The following is a 24,203-nucleotide window of genomic DNA, read 5'->3' as shown; positions in this document are numbered from 1 at the left end:
GTAAGTATCTAAGAGCGTTTTACGAAATCAATCGTTATACCTTTTTAATGCGAATCGAAATATTGGAAATACCTGCCGTCGTCTGTTTTTCCAACTCGTTATAATCTGGGACTCTTCAAGGCTAGAATGAATAAGCATTTACTAGATACGCGCGATCCACCCTAACCTACATCGTCACTTACCATCAGGTGAGATTGTAGTGAAACGCGAGCGTATATTATTTAAAAAAAAACTTTTCAATAATCAGAATACCGTTCTGTTTCGTAATGTAAATGTCCAGAGTACCTAAGCATATTAAAAGTTAAAACTACAACAGTCACAGCGCGCGTGGCATGAATTACGCGTGGGTTTTGACCAATAGACGCAGCGAATGATATCTACGTGGATAAACATCGTATGGGTATTGGTCGAAGCTTTCGATATAAAAAAAAGACCGCGTGCGCCGCGGAACCCGTACAGGTATGATTTTCAATTAAGTGCTTAAGAGGAACAAAGTGTGTAGGTGGTAATATGAGTAGAGTAGGAATTCCACAAAGTTACAGTGTTCAACTATAACATAAGCTGAAGTTAATTGGCTTCTTAACAGCAAGCTAGAGTCTATCTACTTAGACCTTTATTGTAGGATCAATTTCCTTTAAGGTTTATGAAGCAAACATTATGAAAAATTCTACTTGTGTATATGGGATTAATCTACTTACTTAAGGGCATATTGGACAGATCAAATTGGATTCGGTCTGTTCATTGATATCTGCGATTTGAATTATAATTGGTATAGTAGACCAAATATTATTGAAGAACATGAAACTAGTATAAAACGACAAGTTTCTCAGTCCTTGTTCTATAAACGTCCGTTATGTTATTACTTGAATACGAAAATCGAAGTCGAGTGACGGAAAGTAACGTAGGTAGCTCTGAAAAACTCCTTAGACTTTAGGTGCCTATTACTTCTATTACTAAAATATTTTCACTAACTTTTGTTGACGATAACAATGTTTATAAACCAGCGCCTTTAAAATGTAAAGTAGAGTAGTTATATGCGAATCAGCTATGTCTTCATAAATTGGCAGTAGGTACCAGAATATCACGTATGAATTGATTGGGCAGTAACAATCAATACGCGTGTATCATAGTCAAAATATGGTACCAGGAAATACGTAACTGCCATCGCGTATTCGACATTTATTTACGAATGCATGGATGCGTCTAGTCTGGCTTCGATTTGGCTGGTAGCCAGTAGGTGGCTTTCGTCAAACTCGCGGTCGCCAACTATGTAACAAACATGTCCCCAGTAGGTACTAGATTGTAGGCCAAATGGAAGAGCCAGACAGGGCTATGTTTCCGCTAATCCGGCTTACCTTGCATGCTATTACAGTACTGTGGATGCCGTCAGCATTACAGTTATCATTCAGGGTAACATACAAACAGATTCGTGCTAGAGTTGACTAAGTAAATCTGCGCTACCCTAAACGCTTTTTCAACAATATGCTTACATTGAATATTGACACCATAGGTGGGTACGAAAACATCGATAATATTTTGTAAATTGAATTGTCTACAGTTTAATGAGAAATTGCTTTTTACGAACAAAGTTTCATTTTTATTTGATAATAATATATTTTCTATAACTGAATTTATGTATTTTTACTTGACTCCTCCATATCTCGTGAAAATCTCTTATTTGTTATTCTGTTGTTGCATTAGATCTCTCCATTATCGTTAAAATAATCCGTCGTCCCCCTCTAGCTACCTACACAGTCCCTGAGGGAGATACCGACACGCGAGTTATAACTTTTTTGTACTCATGTTTGGGCACAGGTATCTTTTTTCTTTTACATAAATGTTTTGTTGATAGTGAAAGTTGCTCTGGGCGGTGTATTTCTTTATTCGATAGCCATAATTTATTTTCAGCTGCTACTGAGTGTCACTTCTAGAGATTTTATTTTTGCCGACGCCCAATGCTCCGAAGATCACGATCAAGTGCGTCTTGACAAGGTTAATAAGACAGGCGTTTGCTACCGGCACTCAGTGAAATAACGACTGACTTTTCGACTCAAACATTTCAATCTGACTTATCGGATCACTTTTCAGGGTTGGGTTCGTTTCTACCGACTTCAAAGCAGCAGGAATTTGTTACGTGTTGAAGTACATACCTCTAATATTAGTATAAGGCGCCATTAACACAATACAGTGTAAATGAACACATTATAGTCAAATAAGAAAAGTTTTCTCATCATCAAATTAGCGTCACGCTAACGTAAAAGTTGAGGGTTCAATTACGAAATTATACGACTGTTTTGTTGAATGTCTTTTGGTAAGTAAAAAATTAAAGGAGTTGAAAGTGGTATAAAGTACCATCTCGTCCTCTGGGGCTGAAATGCTTTCAGTGTTTGTGCCATGTTGTCAGCCGACTGACAGCTCTCGGAATGGCTTTGTAAGTTAAGCTTGATGCACACAGAGTGGACAAAGCGGTACTAGAAGATCGACGCCGGGGCCCGCCCCCGCTTGTCCCGCGTTCCCGACTCTGTATGCAGTAAGAATTACTAATGTTTTCACATAACAGCACAGGACATCACGCCTGTATCTTCGATGGGGCAGGCAGAACTGTATAGTATTATACACCCACTTCCAATACATTATTTATTGTAACATTCTGGAAGACGTTTTTTTTTATAAAAGAGCACATACAAAATGCATGTACCGGCGTTCCGTTAACTACGTTTAATAAATTTTATCAAACTTAACAGGTTTCAATTTTCGCAGGTGATTCGATTTCGCTGTGATATAGGTACTGGAGATTGAAGGCCTTTTTGTGATTACTTTTGCAAAAGTTATTTGGATGATCCATTATTAATGTTGCCTTATGTATAAGGATTACGCGTATATTATTTACATTTACTTGATCAAACACGTAATCGGGATAAAGTATTATACCTATGGGATAAAGTGTACATCTAAAATTTTCAGTACCTATACCATTGTCCGTGATAATGCCGTAGACATCGGTTTGGGTATGATGGAAGAATTATAGTCGAGGACAATCTAAGGAACCTATAATGTGCACATTTATCTTCAGCCACAAGAAGTTGATCCTATAAGTGCGGCTCTAATAAAATCAGCAGGGTCTGCACGCCAATTATATCGAGGGCTTCGACCAACAGACACAGCGAATGCTATCTACGTAGATAGACGTAGTACGGCTATTAGTCGAAATCCTCGATATAACTCGCGCGGGGCGGTTACCATGCCGCGAGGATAGGTCAGTTTACTATCGCTTTATTTATTTAAGTACATTCTTTCTGGCTTCTTTTTTGTTTTTTGACGTGAGTTGTTGTAGGTTTGCCGCAAATGGAATTAACTACTTGGCCGGAGGTTTGAGCACGTAATACATAATTATGTTCTGAAAGTACTATTCTGTGGCTGTTCAATCCGAGTTAGAGTCTGTTGTTATGTTAATCATAGGCATGGACAAAGCTATGCTGCCCATTGTTCTAGTTATAGATCCAATTCAGGATGTAGGTACTTATGTCAGAGATGTCATGTAATATAATCATGGTATTTGGTACATGGTCGTAAGGCCCAAAGTCCTTTTAAAAACCAAATCCCATTGTTTAACTATTGTGTCTGGAAATCCGGGCCTTACTAGGATATAGGGATTATACTCACGCAAATAATTTATATAATCTACTTCTACTTTAACACAAGGTAATAATAGACATCAAAACAATTATTATGCATTGCAAATTATTACACAAGTATCAAGATGATCTCCCCTCTAATTAGACTAATTTGTAAATATATATGTAAATACAATATTAAATTGTGATAAACGTTTTGTGACGTCCTGTTTTGTCTTGTTGCAGGTTAACTCGAGGTTTAGCTCTCTACCTACAGTTTAAAATTATTCAACCTATCAATTTTTTTCAGTTTGTTTTCTGATCATTTCGACATTGGCAGAATGGTCGTACTCCTAAGCGACCCATTGCCATAAAAAAAGTATCAAGATTCATAAAACAATATAATTATATAATTAAGTCAGTACTCAGAATTCAAGTAAAGAGAGCTATTTAAGTACCTGCGTAGGTTTCTTTGAGAATAAATTGTTTAGAATAAGAATTTTCATAGAATTTTATAGTATCTGTATGAAAGAGTACTTATATCCTATTATAATTACCCACGCAGTTCTTGAGATAGTACAATAATATGGTATTTTCAATACGATATAAATACAATTTATAAAATATTTAAGTATTATGTCTTATTATGACCTGCCAGCCATCTACTCTAAAACAAACTATTCATAGAAGTCTAGCATACAAGAATACAAAGTGTTCGATTTTGTTCAGTCTTATCTGTGACCAATTTTGCATATTCTTCTTGGCCGCTTTTAAAACATAATTGCTAGTATTTAAAACAGAATAGGCTTCGCATTTTAAATTTAGAACGGCTAAATCCTCCTTTGTGTCGCAGCATAACATTTTTTAAAAGAATTTCCAATCTGTCGACCTCATTTCTTAAATGACCGATAAATCCCCCGTCTTCAGTTATAAAATGCGGGTCAATCAAGTGTCTGGAAAGCCATTTTTGCTTTTTTATTGCAGCCATTTCCTTATTATACTTCCGAATTTGGGCAAAATATACAAATTAAATAGCATATTTAATGATATTTTTTATGGTGTAATGCAATTTTAGTACTTACCTTTAGACGTTCTAACAAAACAATTGGGATACCATCGATAAAAATATCGATTTATGCCGTTGAATATTTGTATAATTTATAATGTACCGCGATAATGAACGTATCATGTATTGTAGGTATACTTAGTATGAGTACTACTCTACTCACTAGTCCTGCATCTATTCTAGCTCTAGTCAAAGAGTATCAAATATCAATAGTCAATATTAGCAATAGGCCTGAGGGTTGGTCTCCGGATGCATGCAATAGGGCCGCAGTGCGCCCCAAATTGAGGCCTTGACCTCATCCATAATGCAGCACAAGTCGCTGACCTGCTCCTAACCTGTTCAAATGTTCGGTACTTTAGTGGTAATACGGATAAAACCTTACAGAAATTGACGCGTGGAGGATCAACGGCCTTATATTAACTGAAGAAGGTGAAAGTATTTTTCTGTTTGCCAGGCTAGGAACTATTTCTTTGGTAGCTTGAATTCTGCAGTGGTCAAAGTGATAATATTCGGTTGCGAATTTTTAGTAAGATATAGTTCTATCTGTCGTTGCGTTAGAATAATAAGCTTGTATGTATATACATCTTTTATATTTGATTTAAAATTTATGGTTATAGGACCATGAAAATATTTTTTGGAAATTAAAAAAATATAATATTGTGTGCTTGTAGGCGCTCGGTGGCGCAACGGTTAACGTGCTCGGTCTGCGATTGTTGAAGTAAAGCAACTTTCGCAGAGGCCGGTCATAGGATGGGTGACCACAAAAAAAAAAGTTTACATCTCGAGCTCCTCCGTGCTTCGGAAGGCACGTTAAGCCATTGGTCCCGACTGCATTAGCAGTCGTTAATAACCATCAATCCGCACTGGGCCCGCGTGATGGTTTAAGGCCCGATCTCCCTATCCATCCATAGGGAAGGCCCGTGCCCCAGCAGTGGGGACGTTAATGGGCTGATGATGATGAGTTGTCAAGTTTAACATCAAACAAAATGTGTAAAAACAAAATCCATATACCTCAGCCAATGAGGTTTTATTCTACTTCCATACAGCTGGCAGCTGGCTGGCTAGCTTCTATATGCAGCTGGACTTTGAAGTCAAGTCATAAATACCACCAAAACGGTGTTTAGAATTAAGTCATTGAAAGCTATTCATTTTATTCAATCGACGTTATCAATAAATTTTAAGAATTATATAACGATGTTTCAGAACTGTATATTTAGTTTAAGTATAGACAATAAGTATTGTTAAATATGTTTTAATAATGCTGTTGGTTTTCTCAATAAAAATAAAATAAAAATGATCTTTGTTTCGTTTATCTAATGCTATAAATTCATTCCGTAATTTAAGTGTAGAGTCATAAAATGTCGGGTAACTTTTCATTATTTAGTTTTTTTATTTATCTTGGATAGCATTTACTTACTACTTGGCCGGGAAATGTTGTCTAACGATGCCCGCAGGAGGCTTAGCTTCAAAAATCCTCAAGAGAGCCGAAAAATATTCGCCGTCTTACCTACAAGCTTCCTACTAGTCGGAGGATTCTGAATATTTCATTCAAGTTTCATGTTCAAGCTACATATGTTTTCTCCTGTTACTTACTAATCATTTATTTAAGTCTTTTGCTTTTTGTATTTTGCTGTGTTTACTACTATATGAAACGACTCGTCGTTGGCAAATTCATCTGGTTCATTTCTTGCGTCACGATTGACACTTTGGTTTACATTATTTTATTGTCTTTGAGGTTGGCTGACATGACTGTTATATTTTTTGTCTTTTTTATTTACGTAGCTTCTTAAAGATAAAGGTACCTAGAAAAATATGGAGAGCTCTCTCACTCGGTAAAATAATTGAGACAACATGCCTGGTCCCAGGGGACATGAATGTGTATTTGTACCTATCACTAATATTACTGTTAATTTTGTGTTATTAACAGTCACAATATAAGCGTACTAAACTACGACGGTTTACACTAATGCCTCTGTGAACACAGAGTGGTAAACTTCAAAGAAACAAAGGTAAATCCCTAACAGCTAATTCATATTGAATGTCCTCATTAGGTCTTAGTCTGTGTAAACTTTAATACCTGCCTGAGAAACTGACACGGTGTATTTTGGGGAATCCGAAATACTACTTACATAAAATATTAGTATTTAGATACTGGATAGTTAGATAGATTTTACTTTTCTATTTATGTAGATTTGCGTCTCGTTATATGCTATTCTGCTTTCTTGACGTAAGTATGTGATTAAGAAATAGTGTTGTTTAGAGATAATAAAGGTGCTACTTCACCGGCGATTATTCACCTGTAATGTAAAGGTATAGATTCAAGTATTATATCAGTCACGGAGGAGAACCGAGCATTATAGTGTTAATGATACTAATTCGAACATTACACTTAATGATACAATATATTCAGCATTCGCTTGTCATATAGCATTACAGATTCGATTTAAACCGTACGATGCTCTGCGTGTTACCAATAGTGCGCATTGATTTGAACTATAAGTTGTATGAAAATATTACAGACAGACAATGCACTAAATAGGATCTGAAATCACATGACACACACACACGTTCATTATTGGCGAATGCTCGTCAGTCAGGGTGGCAATGTGTAATGTAATTCTTAAATATGAATCATAAACGTTACATTACCAGCAAATGCTCGCTAGTGTAGGAGCACCCTAATATAGAGGTATAAACTGTTGCTTTTATTGTTGTAGGTAGAATCAGAAGTCGACAAATCTCGACTTTGATAATTATGTCTATAACATGCATCATCATCATCAGCCCATTAACGTCTCCACTGCTGGGGCACGGGCCTTCCCTATGGATGGATAGGGAGATCGGGCCTTAAACCATCATGCGGGCCCAGTGCGGATTGATGGTTATTAACAACTGCTAATGCAGCCAGGACCAACGGCTTAACGTGCCTTCTGAAGCTCGGAGATGAAAACTTTGTTTTTTTTTGTGGTCACCCATCCTATGTCCGGCCTTTGCGAAAGTTGCTTTACTTCAACAATCGCAGACCGAGCGAGTTAACCGCTACGCCACCGAGCGCCTACAAGCACACAATATTATATTTTTTTTATTTTCGTCTATGGTTATAGGACCATGAAAAATTTTTTAGAGGCCCTGGGAGTATTATAACTATGAAAAAGAAGGTCAGGAACGAATTCGTATGTGCGAAATACAGATAGAATTTGAATTTTTGATGCCCGTAGGTAGTATAAGTAAATAAGATCGGTACAGTTTCAAAACAAGGGGGTAGTTTCGGTGATAGTGGGGTGTTATGATACCGTTTTAATCCCAAAACAAATAAAGGGTTGCTAGTTCTGAATTATTTGTGTTTATGTGAGAAAATACATTTACATGTTTTCCAGTATGTGTAGCTAGACTATTGATACAGGGAAATTGGTGTATTTTCTAAACTTGTCCTTAATTATACGTCGTAACTATTGACAAATCGACCTTATGTTTTGTTATCGAATAGTTATAATGAATTAGTTATGTATAGTGATTATGGTTTATTCAAATTCAATGATATAATAATAACAATAGGACGCCTGTTTGATTGGCTTTTAACACGAAAGGCATTATGTATTTGAATTGTATGGTCACTTGAGCCACGGAGGTATAATATGTTACTATAACTGGAACCGGCTTATTAGGAAGTTGGCTTTATTAGACTACGCTTTAAATATAAAATTTAGTTGTTTTATAAATAATATCACAGTCTACTACGGAAAGTGAGAGCAAAAAACTGCCAAGAATGCCACACCTACACTTGTAATTTTAGACAATTTTCCCGGGGACCGCTAGAGGAATGACGAAAATTTTATTACCAGCGAGATAGGTTTCATAAATTATTTTATTACAAAAGGTACACTGGCGGAGTTTAGTGGTCTCGTGAGGGTAACATTTTAGAATTATGACATAATAATAAGTGCATCACAACATGCTGTAAAGTTACAAATTCCAAGGTAAAAGAGAAAAAATGTAGCACAAAGATTGCTTATTTAATGTTATACAGAGAAGATTAGTAAAGCGTTAGAGTATTCTAATAGAAATCCTTTGTGGTAGGAGAATAAGTTAAGATTAAATTAAATCCTTTTATGTAGAACATTATGAAGAGGCTGCTGCAAGTGAATGCAAAAGATATTGTAATACTGAACTCTCCTTTTGTATTGTGAGCCAATTTTCATTCTTTCAGAGTTTTTATTGTGCAACAATTGCCCTCATCCAGTAAGAGGGTTATTTTATTCATCCGTAGGTAATTGTGCAGTTAACTGAGCTTTCTTCGTGGCAGTTAAATTGTTTTATTGTGCTCTGATTACTCAGATTTGAGAACGAATCAGAAGGAATGAGTCTTGCTAATGTATTAAAGAAAATGCTTTTGCTTTCATCTTAATCAATTATTATTTTTCTATATCTAGTTAGGTAGGTATATCCGAAATCAGTTGGTCTGGGAAGTTATCAATTTGACCTGTAGTGTATGTACGTATTTAACAATCCGTTTTTGACGCCAACGTCCTCTATTTATTTTAACATAATACATAAATACGTCCCACCTTTGGGCACAGGTCACCCCTCAATCAACCAATGGTATGGGGCCAACTCCACCACGCTGCTTCACTGCGGATTGGTGGAGGTGTTTTTATGGCTAATAGCCGGGACCAACGGCCTAACGTGCCCTACGAAGCATGGAATCATTTTACTTTTTCGGATAATCAGGTGATTCAACCCAGCAAAGTCCTTATAAACAACGGAAAATCTCACAAAGTGATTTCAATAATGTCCCCACCGCGCATCGGGAAACGAACCCGGACCCCCAGATCGTGAACCTAACGCTCTAACCACTAGACCACAGAGGCTGTCATTTCTTTTTCTTGGATATTGTTTTTAGAAATAAATTTGAGGGTTTTATCATGGATTAAGTGCACGTAAAAAGCGACGACTTGCGTTGAATTTTCAATAAAAAAAATACAGTCTGAAAAGAAAATGGCATACGGACCAAGGGCTATAATCTTATATTTTAAAAGCCGATTATTGCATATATTGCAAGAATGATGTATTTTTTCCGGTCTTCGAGGAGAGACAAAGTACTTTATTCTGTTTCAATATAACACACGTGCACATTTTAAACATATTTTTTGCGTTCTGCACATAATTTAGATTGGTGAGCGGACCCTGTAAAAAACGGCGTAACGCTAAGAAGATGATGAGAACATTATTTATGTTACATTCAGAACTGAAATTACATTTTTCAATAAAGGACAGTTGTACGGCGCTTGTTATAAAAAAGTAATTTAAAGCAAACATTGGCAGGATGTTCTCATGTGCATGATATTCGCAAGATATCAGAGGAGAAAGACGTAGAGCCAATTGAGAGAGATAATATTATGAATCTCTCTCTTTATTTAAAAGCTGCGCTCTTGTCGGTGGAGTAATCGGCATTACTCCATAGAAAGGGCGTGTAGAACGGTGGTTGCCCCAATCGCCTTCCGTTCCGTAGTACACCGACCAATTTCTCAATCGGTGATGTTCTAGCTAGAGCCCTACCAGAATCCATTTCCTCGGCCTCAAACCAGTACTGATACCGCTGCTGTCCGGCAATAGGGGTGCGCTTTTGCAGTAGCGGCGCCTACTCGCTACGTCACAAGATCGTCATAGAATCTAAGTAGCATTTTATAGGTTAGCCCGTCACAGTGAGCTACCCACTACGTTCTGCTAATCCTGTCGCTGTTTGGTTGGGGACTGCTTATTTTTATATTCGCAGCTAACCATCATATCTGATGGCCGTTCCACTATCCGCCACCTGTGGACCCCGTAGATGGCCTACAGCTCAGCCTACTACAATATTATGAATATTACTATTTATTTCATTGCTTGAGCCACCGAGATTAGAAATGTCCTTTCTAAGCCTAGTATTATTGTTTATGCCTAAACACTAAATCAAAAACGAAAAGCTTAAAGGGACGAAGTCTATTTCGTTTAGTTTTAACTCGAAATCTAATTCTGATAGTACGTGTCCGGAATTTCCCTAAGCCTTGTAAATATTTCACAGCAATCACGCCTACATTCGGAACACCAAATGAAGATTAAATCTTTCTTATATCAGTATTTAAGTTTTGGTTCCGTTTAGAAACGAATTTCAGTAGTTTTGCGTGTAACTTTAAGTATCTACATGTCATCATCTCCCTAGCATTATCCCGTTTTTCACATGGCCCGCTTACCTAACCTGAAGATTTGACAGGTCTGGTTTTTTACAGAAGCGACTGCCTGTCTCACCTTCCAAACCGCGAAGGTAAAACCAGCTCAACAGATTAGCTCACAATCCTCCGAAAATGTATTTTTCGAGAATGTGGGTTTCCTCACGATGTTTCTATCACCGCTGAGCACATGATATTCATTTATGATTCAAATATGAATTCGAAAACAAATTTGTTAATCATTGGTTTAGGCCTGCGCTGGATTCAGGCCTAAAATAATAATTGTAACTTTGAGTACGTACGTGTGTGTAGGTTTAATAATTACTAAATAGTATTTCCTATTTTTATTTTACTGAGAGAGTGGTTCCAACATCATGCCTATCCATGTAACTTCGATTTTCTTCTATCCTGTGGGTTGTGAAGTGGATTACCAACCCTCATCACGTCATCGACCCTCATTTTACTTTCGGAAAATCGGGTTATCAGCCTTTAATATCCTAACCAAACTAGGGGGATCACAAAGTGATTTTTGTAATATGTCCCCACGGAAATTTGAATCCGCGACCTATGGATCGTGAACAAAAACCCTACCATTAAACCGAGGAGGAGAGTATAAGAAGACTTTGATTTGCGCCTGTACGGTCTGTTATTGCATGTAGGCTTTAACAGGGAACTAGCGTAAATCCAACGAAGTGTGACGAGTAGATAAGTAAGGTAAATAATTCAGTGACACGTACAAAATAAGCAGGGATAATCGGATTTTCGACGCGCCTAAGCATACGATATGGTTCCGTAGATTTCTTGAATACGGAGGAATCATTGCAAAAGTTTCATCATTTGCACAACTTTTCCTACTTTGAAGATAAACTTTCTTTCGGTAAACAATATTGATCCCTAGTTTGGTTATAGGACATTACAGGCGCGCAGGCTGATCACCTGATTGTCCGAAAGAAAGATGATTCTTGTTAGGAAGGCCATTGGTCCACGTTAAGCCATTGGTCCCGGTTACTACTTACTAATGTAAGTTAGTAGTCGTTACATGAGCCTTGTCAGGGGCCTTTGGCAGCTCAATAGTAACCCTGACACCAGGGTTGATGGATTTGGTAATCTACGTCGCAACCCACACGATAGAAGAAGGAGGTAAACAATATTTTCGTTACATCCGAGATTTGCTAGACTTGTTCAATTGATAATCCAGGGGAAAATCCAAGGACGCCGTAGACCGGGCCGATGGAAGATATCTTGGCTTAGGAATTTCCGTGGGTGGTACGGATTGAGCACTAGATCCCTATATCGTTCGGCTGTGGACAAAGTAAAGCTCGCCGTAATGGTCGCCAACGTCTGTTAGGAGATGACACCGAAAGAAGAGATTTACTAGATGTTTCGGATTTAGAATTAATCTTGCAAATATATGCTATATTTATAATTGTATCTCAGTGGGAAAAGTTATCCCATTTATTTTGCATTAGTAATCCTGACACTAGGGTTGATGAGCTCGGTCATTTACCTTATAACCACGCAAAGAAGAAGATCCTTCGTGTATTTAAAATCCAAGATGTTTCTGTTACTTATCATGTAATATATGTTGTTACTACATAACTAGGTACCTATATGTGGTAATATTAGATTATTGATCATGAACAAATGTTATTATGAACTACCCACGTATTTCCTGTATAGTTACGTAAGTCTAATTGAGACAATGATATCTTATAAATAATATAAATGATTTTCGGTACACACACATTCTTAGATGTTGGTCGAATTATCTTTTTATAATGTCACTTACATATAGGATAGAAGGGACACTAAGTGCGGCTAATGCGAGGTCGAAGGAAGGGGCAAATCGAGGTTCGACGTAACTTCTTACGACACTTTGATACTTACATAATATAGGAGGGCAAACAGGCTTAAGGGAAATCTGGTGGTAAGTGGCTACCTTCGTCACATGCCTGTACGTACCGTGGATTGGTATCGTAGGCCTAAGCAGGTAATTTAAAAAGCAACCCTTTGCCTGATTTTGTACTGAGTGAAACCCCTTAGCGTTTCTCATTTGTTAATGCCATAAGCGTCAAATGTCGTGTATCGACGACGGCACCAGAGTACGGGTCATCCGTGGCTACCCCATTACCTACAGTCTGTTCTGTCACAGCATTTCCTCCGAAATCGTATAATAAACCAAGGTCACTCAATTTAATAAAAAGTTAGGTAATATTTGTATACTTTCTGTATTTATTAGAAACTTGCAAAATAATGAATCTGCTGTGAGTGCTGTGACTGTGGGATTCACAGTCTAGGGATGTGAATACATAAACACCAAAGTTCATGTGAAACAGAACTATACGCCGACGTGACTGTTATCCCCGCAGGGCTTTTAGTTTCCGAGTTAGGGAGCTAATACATACATGCGTTGCGACGCCGCAACGCTGCTATTCGTGTCGGCGAAATGTCATTCTCGCTAACCTGACTAAGTTTGCCCGTATCACCGACGCGGCAATGATACGCGTTCGTCATACGCTGTCGATACGAAACGATGACTTGATGTGGATATACGATTCGCCACAGTGACACAGTGATAGGTATGATTATATTTTGTGGCTTAACAATAATACCTACACTCCAAATACAAAGACAGACGTATGTGTTGTCACCCTAATTGAAAGGATTTGTGACGTCATGAGAACGTTATGTCACGATTTTTGTAGTGACACGGTGTCACCCAGTATCTGACGTGATCTAAATGTATTCACGTTAAAAGCTATGAGGCTAGGTTTTTATTTATTTCTTTGTTGTGGAAGACGATTTTATTGTAATCATTATTAACTCTTTATTATGTATTCTGTATCAGGTTGTTTTAACCACAAAATTTTGTATATTCCTATAATATTGTATACAAATTCATTATAAATAGATATTGGCCCCGATTCCTGCAGACACCGCCTAATTTTATTTAAAGTTATATCCGTCATTTTCATATCCGTCGAAAAGGAAAGGGACGGATGATTCACAGCTCTTAATTTTAGGAAGAATGAGTGAATGAATGAATAACCCGGGCGAATCAAAAGGTACGTCGCTGGTATGCAATCCGTTTGACGTGCTGTCTACTTAACTGTGTCGGGTTATTGACGGATGTAAAATTTTTAGACGGTTGGTTTAGATTTGTACTTAAAATTGACGTGTGTTCCATAAATTTTATGCTTGTCGATTACCCGTCCCTTTCCTTTTCGGCGGATAAGAAAATGACAGATATAACTTAAAATAAAATTAGATGGTATTTACAGGAATTAGCACCAATGTCTGCAAAAATAATTACAGTTATAATTATGATTACATTATATTGGTGCTAGAAAGGAGTTCATTATCTTGAGACTCTATATTCTATTCCTTTCTTGCTCTTTAGCTTCTAGCTCTAATATAGAGCCCTCCGTTACGGCCATCAATGAAATTATTCATTTCATCAGTCAAATCAATGAGAGTAGACGAACTTACCTCTCTTTTCTCAGCTCGCTGCTCCGCTTCCTGAAGTTAGCAACGAGTACTTGCAGCTCAGCCGAGTGCCGCTCGTACACTTGTGACAGCTGCGTCGTGAAGTCAGCCACTGTAATAAAAAAGATAATTAATTCAAAAATGCTGCCGCTGTACGATAAGTTTTTTTTTTTTTTTTTTTAGTTAATTGAATGCTTTAAAATATATTTTTATAATACACTTGATAAATAACAATACACCTACTAATATAAAATGAGAATCTAAAAGTAGGTTAAAAAGTTCAAAATATTAAAACTTTTACTATACTTTAATGAAGTTTTGTTTGCCCTATTTTTCCGGCAAGTAGTTTGGTCTGATTTGATTTGAAAGAATATTAAATGATCACTACGGCTACGTCCGGTTCTTACAAAATTCATGAAGCGTTATCGAATTTAGGTATCTGTGAAGTTACATAATTTTAACTTAAACTTAATGTTACTGAAGTTAAGAATGATTTCAGTAAGTATAAGAATAAAAACATTGTTTAGAATTGATGTCTTAAATTAGAATATATATGAATATATGATTGCAGTCATATAGCTGTTAAGTGAAGGATCATTTTATCCACTTTACTCTCTGTATCAGACTTTGAACGAGAAATAACGTATTTGAAACAACATTAAAAAGCCATCGGCACGTTATTAGTTGCGAAAAGAGCTGCCGTGTTATCGGCGGTCCCTCGATACGTCGGAAGTTAATTAGACAGGTTGTGGGCGCGCCCCACCCCTAATTAAGCGCTTTTTACACCTCGAAACTTCCCGTGAAAGTTTAGAGAACATCCCTTTAATGATAATGGCCTTAACTTTCGAAATGAGACTTGTACGTGCCTTGGTTGATAAATCAAACGTTCAGGTTCAGATACTTTTGGGTAACTTCACCCTAAAGGTATTGTTTTCTGGGGTAGATAAAAGATTCAGTGTTTTAGGGCATTTCACACTCAACTTTTTGCTGAATAAAAAACATATGTACCTACAATGTCTTTAAAAAAGTTTCACTTTAGCAAAACCTCTAAAGACATTTTACAAACACACTAGCAATGAAAATAAAACACGTGTTAACAACAAAGTTAAATGTTTGTGTACTAATAGGTACCAATATCATGCGATTGCTTTACTGATTAAGAAGGTTTTCAAAGTTTGAAATGCTATCCACACAGTTTGACTAACAAAATGTCGCCAACATGACAAGACAGTCTTTCCCTCAAATTTGCATTTTGTACGCCACGTGTTGGTGAATAACTATCTGTAAGTAGGTACTCGGAAATAGAAAATTTTCCGAAAAAACTTTATTTTTGAATAATTATTGAGAAATTATACAACAACACAGCATAATTGAATATCAAACACCATTTCTCCGTGGGCTTGTTTCAGCGCTGCTTTCATGAATTATGCAACTGATATAACAAAGTGCCGTTTTTGTCAAAAAAGGGACAGGAATAATAGATAAAAAGTGGCGTTGGGTAGAATAACAGGATAGGCGAGGGCATCAGTCTGTATATCTGTGCAAGAATCGTGTCAAAGAACTGACAATATTCGGGGCATTTGATTGGGGGTTAGTAGATAAGTATATCGTTCAGTGATCGCAATCGGAAAAACCAGGGTTGATGAAAGGACGGTAATAGGATTTTATTGAGAGTTGGGAAAGGCTTACATTATAATTAACACTTTCACGGACACAGATTACGGGTCGGTGACCTTTCATTCGTAATGGTATGACACTTAAGAATCGGGACATCGTCTTGAAAGTGTAATATACCAACATTACTTACATGTGTTACTTACAAATAACATTATCACGCTTATTATCAATTCTTAAACGTCTTATTAAAAGTGAATCAGGGCTAATATTTTAAAACCGTTTTAAACTTTAATAAAAAGAAGGCAAGTCCCGGGGAATTCATGAAAAAATAAACCGAAGTTTGGAGTTGTTTGGCCAAGTTCAGCGCGGGCGTCGGTCCCGAACGCCAGATCGAAATCTTATGAATAGTTTAGCACACTCCACTTCTAGCCGTACTTCTAAAGAATTACACTCAAGCGGAAAACCTTCACCGAACGCCAAAGTTATGTACTTATTAGTCGAATTGTTTTACGTCAGCTTCATTTGCGTGTTTAATTTGAAATAATTGAATTTAACGCTGTATTACGCTTGTGACGGTTTTCAAAGCGACCAATGACACAACAACAAACATTTCTGTATTCCTTAAATTGGTCATGCTTGTCCATATCAAACGGATAGATTCATATTTCAATCTTATGTTTTTACTTACCTACTATTAACATTTTGCATGTCTTAGAAAATGTACACGAGTGCTTGCGCTGTACTTACTCTTTTTTCACGCAGTAAGTAGAGACAATCCCTGTTTCCACAAATATGTTAATATAATTTATCACTGTCCCTGAAAGCAATTATGTTTAAGAACGCCCATAACCCTTTATTGGCCGCGCCACTGATAGGCTCACGCATGTTTTGGGGAACTTTTAAATTACTTTCATCACGCTTTTATATTTTATTTGTGTATACAATATTCTAGGTTAGTGGGTCTCATTAGAGTACAATTTGCTACCAGTGAAGTCAGTTTAAATTGACTTAAAGGTTTTTCATTTGAGTTAAGCAATTTACGCGGCACGTGGCATGGTAAATGTATTAACACGTCGTAATTTTATATCAGATGTTGCAGAATTACTTAGATGAAGCATGAGCACGCGTTTTAGCCTCTCGGAGCGTAATTTATTTTTAAAACGTTCTTTTTAATAGACTACGGCGATGCTTAGGAAGGGTAATGATTTCATCGTCCTGTGGATTTACGACTTAAAGCGAACCTAGTAAGGTCAGTAATGGATTTTGTACTAGCTACGGAAGATCTGTCGGTGAAAGGGAGTGAAGGTGAAGCTGCAAAGGGAAGCTTATGCCTAGAAATGTGGCTATTTCATGAAATATGACCATTTGGACCATCGAGGTCTTTACCATATAATAATAAAGCATAACGTATGGCAATAAAGCATAGACTATGGAATTCGGTTTGCTTCGATCCTGACATACTTCTCTTGCTTCCTCCACATTCATCAATCGTTTCATACACGCCGTAGTTCAGCCGCCATACTGAACCTTTTCTAAGGACATCTCCAATTTGGTCAATGTACGTCCTTCTAGGTCTTCCTCTACCAGCCCTACCACCAACCTTAGCTTTATATAGGTACTACTTTCGTAATCCTATTATCCTTCATCCAATCTGTATCCAAGCCAACTTAACATTACGTTCTCAATCTTAGTCACTATATCGTCTTTTACACCACATGTCTCTCTTTTTTTTGACGTGACTTATTGTAGATTTGCCGCAGATGCCTTTAACTACTTGGCCAAACAAAACTTATTACATGTAATATGTAATATCTATGTAAGTAGGTACGTCCTTTTATATGGGAGTGACATGTGGTAATACACAATGTTATGAGGTTTCGAAGAGGTTTTTAAAAGAACCAATGATCACTTCCCTTTGCTAAGAAACCAGGTGAGCCCTTTTGTTCTGAGGGATATTTCCCTCGCTAAGAAGATTTTTACAAGTACCATTTCATATTAAAACGTCAACTTAATATTTCTCTGCTTTCCTTTTCTCTGTATTATTATTATAGGTATTAACTCCATCGTGGGTTTCAATGAAATATTAGGTACCTACTTGAGACTCGAAGCTCCAACTTCGCATACTTACTACTTTCATTTTTAACCAACTTCCAAAAAGAAGGAAGTTATCAATTAGACCAGTACGTAGGGATGGGCAAATGAAAAAAATATATCGATATTTGATATATCGATATTATTTTAAAGTATCGATATATATCGTGTAAAAAAAATCGATATTTTGATATATCGATATTTATCGATATATATCGAAATATTTGCACATTGTCAAAGTATAGTGTAGTGTAGTAGGTATCGAAAATTAAATACGAATTGGTAGTCATGTAGTTTCATTTCAAAACATTACAATATAATCATTTAGTCAAACCAATAATTGTCAGATATCGACATGAGAAGCACTCTTTGTTTTATGTGCTCCCCTGTCAATCTGCTTCTATTGTCTGGCACTGCCAAGTTAATAACAGACGCAAGCCTTTCTGACGACACGGAAGATGCTTGGCATATTAGGCCAAAGTTTAAGTTCAAATTGTCTTGTCAAACAAAAGTCAATAAATTTTAGTCATTTATGTTATAAAACTTATAGGCAAGCAAAGGGAGCAGAAACTATACAGCCGATTTACTCATTCATTCATTGCTCTCTTTTTAGGTCGCGTTCGCAAGCAAAGCAAGTTAAATTCCCTCGGTAAAGGGTAAAGTGAAGGATAGCTTTATGCAAAACATTAATGTGTGACTGAAACAAACTACTGTCTGGTAATAATTGACTTGGTTTTTAAACGCGGCCCTAATCGAGAACTGAAGTCGAACAGGAGCTTATAAAAAAAAATCGAATTTGATATCCGGAAAAAAATATCGATTATCGATATATCAAGATTTAAAATATCGACGATAATTATCGATTATTTATTGAAAATATATCGATATTTTATGGCTTTTTTCTTGATTTATGGATATTTTCGTTTCACATTTATTAAAATGTCAATTCAATATTTCTTTTCACTTTTCTACTGTGCCACTTTGCACAGAATCCAAGCTGCACTTATACTGAACAAGATAGCTCTAAAGAAAATATTAAAAAGGTGTAAAGTTAGGTTATTTTAAAATATATACGTAGAAGTTCGCATGAATAATGGAACCAAAGTCTCGACACAGACAGAAAGGTCATCGTCTTTCGTTACAGTATACCACAAAAGTAATGACTTTAATTAATACTAAGTAGCGAGTGTCTGTGACTTCGTTCGCGGGAAAGACATCGTACGGTAACACAAGTATTGAGTAAACTTAAACATAATAATTATATTACTAACATCACTTAAGTGACTTAAAAAAGTGTATAACTTTTATATTTTTGTCTTTTGTACCTAATCTAAAATGCTATCCGATTACGTGGTTCCATCATTTCGAATTCGAAGAATCTATGTAAGTTACTTAACTGTATTTTTTTCACTTCTCATCATCATCATCATCTCCCTAGAATTATCCCGTTTTACAGGGTCCGTTTAATTAACCCGAAGATTTGATAGGTCTGGTTTTTTACAGAAGCGACTGCCTGTCACTTTTGTGTGTGTGACTTTTTTCACTTCTATCATCCTATCATCTCGTAGTATCAAAAGTGCAATGATAGAAAATGTCTGTTTAGTAAGTATGTATCAATAACTTATTTATATGGTGTGTTCACTAGTTCACATGCACGCAGTGTGTGACGATCTTACCCAACAAGATTGGCTATAAGCCACATGCGAACACATGAACTTCGGAGTTGAAGCAGTCACAATAGCTGAAACCGGCTGGATCGTATCAGTCAGTCAAGCTTTCTATATGCTTACTTCGATGTAAATCGCAGTAACATGTAACAAGTTATCATGAAGTTGTGAGCTTACGTACGGGTTATGTGGCTGTGGTTAAATTAATTTCTGCTGAAATATAATTAGCCGCAAACGTAACTGGAGTTTGCATAATTGACTTCAGACTGTGTGCTGATCTAAGGCTACCTTCCTTAGGTACGTCAGCAGTTTTTATTATTATGTCAAACCATATCTCACATAGTGAACGAGTGCCCTCTGCACCAGTTCCCAGGTGGTATAGCCGAGCTGCATTGTGTGACGGATGCAGCAGAGACTTGGTTAAGGGAGCTTAAGCTGGATATTTGATCCACGCAGGATATTTTATTTTTGTCTGCCATACGCAATAATAATAATAATTATGTCCGAATGGTCCACACATTTTTGTTTAGTCAATTCACTGCGCAACATTGTACCTAATATGCTTACTCATCACCATTTTATTAGGCTCGTGCCTCGATAAAAAGACTGCATTTTTTAATTTATTTTCAAGATGTTTTCGCTAAACATCTCTCGAGTTGGTAATCAAGATGAATGTCATCGAGATGCGAGTGGTTGCGACTAAGGGGAGACAGGGCACGTCTCGCCGTTGATCCACCCATTTGTAACAGTTAAGTAACTTAAAAACTGACACTTTTTTAACGTATTGTAATTCTTTACATCAATCTCGCACGTGTAGACTCCAACGAAGGAAAAGTTTAATTTTGGTGATAAGTGTATTTTTCAACCGATTACATTTTTGATTTATTGTTTTTAACTGTGTTTATTCTTGTTTCTTATATTATACAAGACTGGTCTTGTACATTTCCTTCATTTTTGTCCTATGTACTGTCCTGGGTATGCACGCAATCTTGAATTTACAAAAGTTCAGAGATTTCACTGACGCTCCTGAAATTACGGTATTTTCATTACTTGTATTTACTTACATTTATTTTAACCTTTATTATATCTTCAGTGTTTTTCCATGCTACGGAAGGCACGTTAAGCCGTTGATAACGGTTACTTACTGATGTAAGTTCGTAGTCATTACATGAGCCATGTTAGGGGCCTTTGGCGGCTCAATAGTAACCCTGACACCAGGATTGATGGGGTTGGTAATCTACCTCACAACCCACACGACGGAAGAAGTGTTTTTCTTCCTTCCGTCATAATACCTTTGCGTGGCTTTGTAAGTATATTTGACTGATTATACGTAATTACTTTATTTTCTTCATCTTCCAATAATGTTTGGTTTACAAAGGTTTTACCTACATATAGGTGTTAATATGCAAGCTAGACTAGCATGAGCATGAACTTAATCCTATTCTTTCGCCATATATTAGCTTTAAAACTAAGTAAACGCCACGCGCGAAGCGAGTCACGTCACATACCTATTAGTCTTCTTTGCCCGCAAGTTGTGTTCAATCTTAGAAGACGCTTTCGATATATTATTATATCGCCTATGATTAAAAAAATATACTTACATAACACATTATCTACAAACGATTCAATTTCGAATACCAATTTCCGGTTCATATTACTTTTGACCTAATCTCAAATGATATAAGATTTAATACTAAGTTAGTTCCTAAGAGAAACTAAGTCTCAAAGTCAGTTTAGTAGTCGTACTAAAAACAAAACGAGCAGAAAAAATATATCATAATTTTCAGTTATTTCATTTATAATCATAAGAAGATAGACATCTCGTTTGGAACGGATTTACATTATTGACAACACATCGAATTGAGTGAACATGTTTGTATACGTATTCGTAAATAAAGAGGTCTTTCGAGTACGAAGCGGGATAAACCGGCGAAATTGAAAATTCAAAGGGAATCCACATACATTGATACGACACTCACGACATTGTGGCATCGCCTCCGATGAGCTTACATCTCACCTCCTTGCAGACTTTTTATAGTTATTTAATACTTTCTAATGTCTTTGTTTCGTTTAGTCCATATAGAAAAATAAATATTCATTCTTGTCTGTGTATTGTTGTGTCGTTGCTCTAACAATAACGGTCCGCGGAGGTCCGTTTTGCTTTATGAACAGTAAGCTCGGTGAGGTGCGGGTACTTATTATATATAGTCGTGAGCTTTTGTTATGTTATTCTTCTGTCTACTCAATTGTTGAAGAAATAACATACTTTATTTCGACGATCCTTTTTAACCTATATTGGTAACCCCAATATAAACAGTTTGGCTTTGACACAGCAAGGGACAAACAGATTGTTAGTCTTTCTTTTCACACGACATATACAAGTTTTTATGTGATATCCCATTAACAGACAAGCCGTGTACGTTAAAACTCACTTCTTCGTCTGGAGGCAACATGGACTGTGATGTGCACTTCCCAGGAATGTTCCCGGCAGTAATAAGGAGCAAGGCTCATGTAAAAAGAGCTTTTACATGAGCCTTGCTCCTAAGTAGATAAGACCAGAGTGCAAGAAAGAACAGTTGGAAAAAGAAAACCATCCTGTACTTACTATTAAAGAGTTCCCAGTTTAAGAACATTCCCAGTTTGGGAACATTCCCAGTTTGGGACCATTCCCAGTTTAGGAAAATTCCCAGTTTGGGACCATTCCCAGTTTGGGAACATTCCCAGTTTGGGAAAATTCCCAGTTTGGGACCATTCCCAGTTTGGGACCATTACCAGTTTGGGACCATTCCCAGTTTGGGAAAAATCCCAGTTTGGGACCATTCCCAGTTTGGGAACATTTCCAGTTTGGAACCATTCCCAGTTTGGGACCATACCCAGTTTGGGACCATACCCAGTTTGGGACCATTCCCAGTTTGGGACCATTCCCAGTTTGGGAACATTTCCAGTTTGGGAACATTCTCAAGAACGGCACATCACTGGATTTGGAGCATTAATCCATTACATATCAATTCATACCTAAAATTAAGAATTTTCATATTTCTTCAAACAACTAAAGGAGGTAGGGTAATGGTATCATTTGCTCCTCTATGGTGAGGTCAGTCCAACTGTGTGTGTTATCTAATTATGTTCAATGAACGACTGACGTCACATCGGGATTTTGAAGCACATTGTATCTCGATTCTCGATGTACTTTAATATTAAATCAATGGTTAATTTGCTCATCGCTTTTTCACTTTATACATAAATATTCTTTGGATGACATTGTGTAGAATTAAAAAACATCTATTAGACATTCCAAATTACGGACCTACGTAAAATTATAATTCTTTGTACTCATAAAATGTCTCGAGGACACATGTGCCTGGGATTACTGAACCTTTTAACAACCTTAATGAATGGAACGATTCCTTTTACGATTTTTCAAAAGAATATTTTTATACTCAACCTTTTTAAGAGGTATATAATAATGATTGCGAAGTCTAAAGTTGTAATGCTTATAGAGGCGAGAGAGTGAGAATATAAAGGAAAAGGTATTACTTAAATAAGGAAAAAAATCGATGTAAGGTACATAAAGGGAATCCTGGAATAATCGGTATGCCTAATATTAAGAAGAAAAAAATTAAGATTGCTGACGTAAAAAATCAATATTATACATTGTATATCGAGAAAGACCTATACAAATTTTACGGTAAGACAAAAACTGTGATTAATGTGTGTACTTGCATACTTGTTCATTGTACTTTTCCCGTACAAGAATTAATAAAAAAGAAGATTTTTCCTTACCCTATAAGAACATGGCGCGGAAAAACAAAATATACAACCCATAAAAAATAAGTATGATTAAAAGCTGTTCATAACATGCTTTTAATTTTCCAGATTTTTTATGAAAAATTTACGCTTGCTAAGGGATATAGTAGATGAGCATTATAATTGACTTCGGTATTAGACTATCAATTTTGTAGGGAAATTGGTGGGCTATTACATTCAAGTTTTATGTGGGCTTATGTTCATATTATGGTGCTGATAATACGGAACAGGTTCTATTTTTTTTTGGTTATGTAACCAATTTTTGCCAAAATTTTTATGGTTCCACGTGTCGACGACAGTGTGTAGTATCGTCGTTCATCTATAAGCGCCCTAAGTACTAAAATGAAGATAGATTACTTAAAATCAATTCAATAATTTAATGTACTCCGGTTGATTGAAGGGAGGCCCGTGCCCAGCACTGGGATGTGTATAGGCTGTTTATGTTAATTTATTTATTTGTACTATTTAGAGGCGGAGGACAGAAGTCCTAGTATAGCTTTGTAATAGACTACTCTAGGCGCCATCCCACTTGCGTCACACAGAGTACTGCGGGGCAGAAGGCCAGAGGGAAACCATTGCCCTATTTTTCCCTAAAAAAGTAGCATGGAAAATGTTGCACCGACAAGAGCGACGCTCTTAAATTGATGAT

General features: G+C 36.7%; 1 protein-coding gene across 2 annotated transcripts in view; it reads right to left on the bottom strand.

The window, feature by feature from the left end:
- Positions 1-24,203, bottom strand: part of LOC126367150 (uncharacterized) — a 193,536-nt gene that overhangs the window by 103,097 nt on the left and 66,236 nt on the right. For both annotated transcript variants that reach the window (XM_050010555.1, XM_050010554.1), the window contains exon 4: positions 14,376-14,484. In XM_050010555.1, the coding sequence (XP_049866512.1) occupies positions 14,376-14,484 (109 nt within the window). The remainder of the gene's footprint in view (positions 1-14,375; positions 14,485-24,203) is intronic.

The sequence above is a fragment of the Pectinophora gossypiella genome, chromosome 5, assembly GCF_024362695.1.
Source record: "Pectinophora gossypiella chromosome 5, ilPecGoss1.1, whole genome shotgun sequence".
Classification (NCBI taxonomy): Eukaryota; Metazoa; Arthropoda; class Insecta; order Lepidoptera; family Gelechiidae; genus Pectinophora; species Pectinophora gossypiella.
The sequence above is the reverse complement of the archived record's forward strand: the minus strand, read 5'-3'. Positions and strand labels throughout refer to the sequence as shown.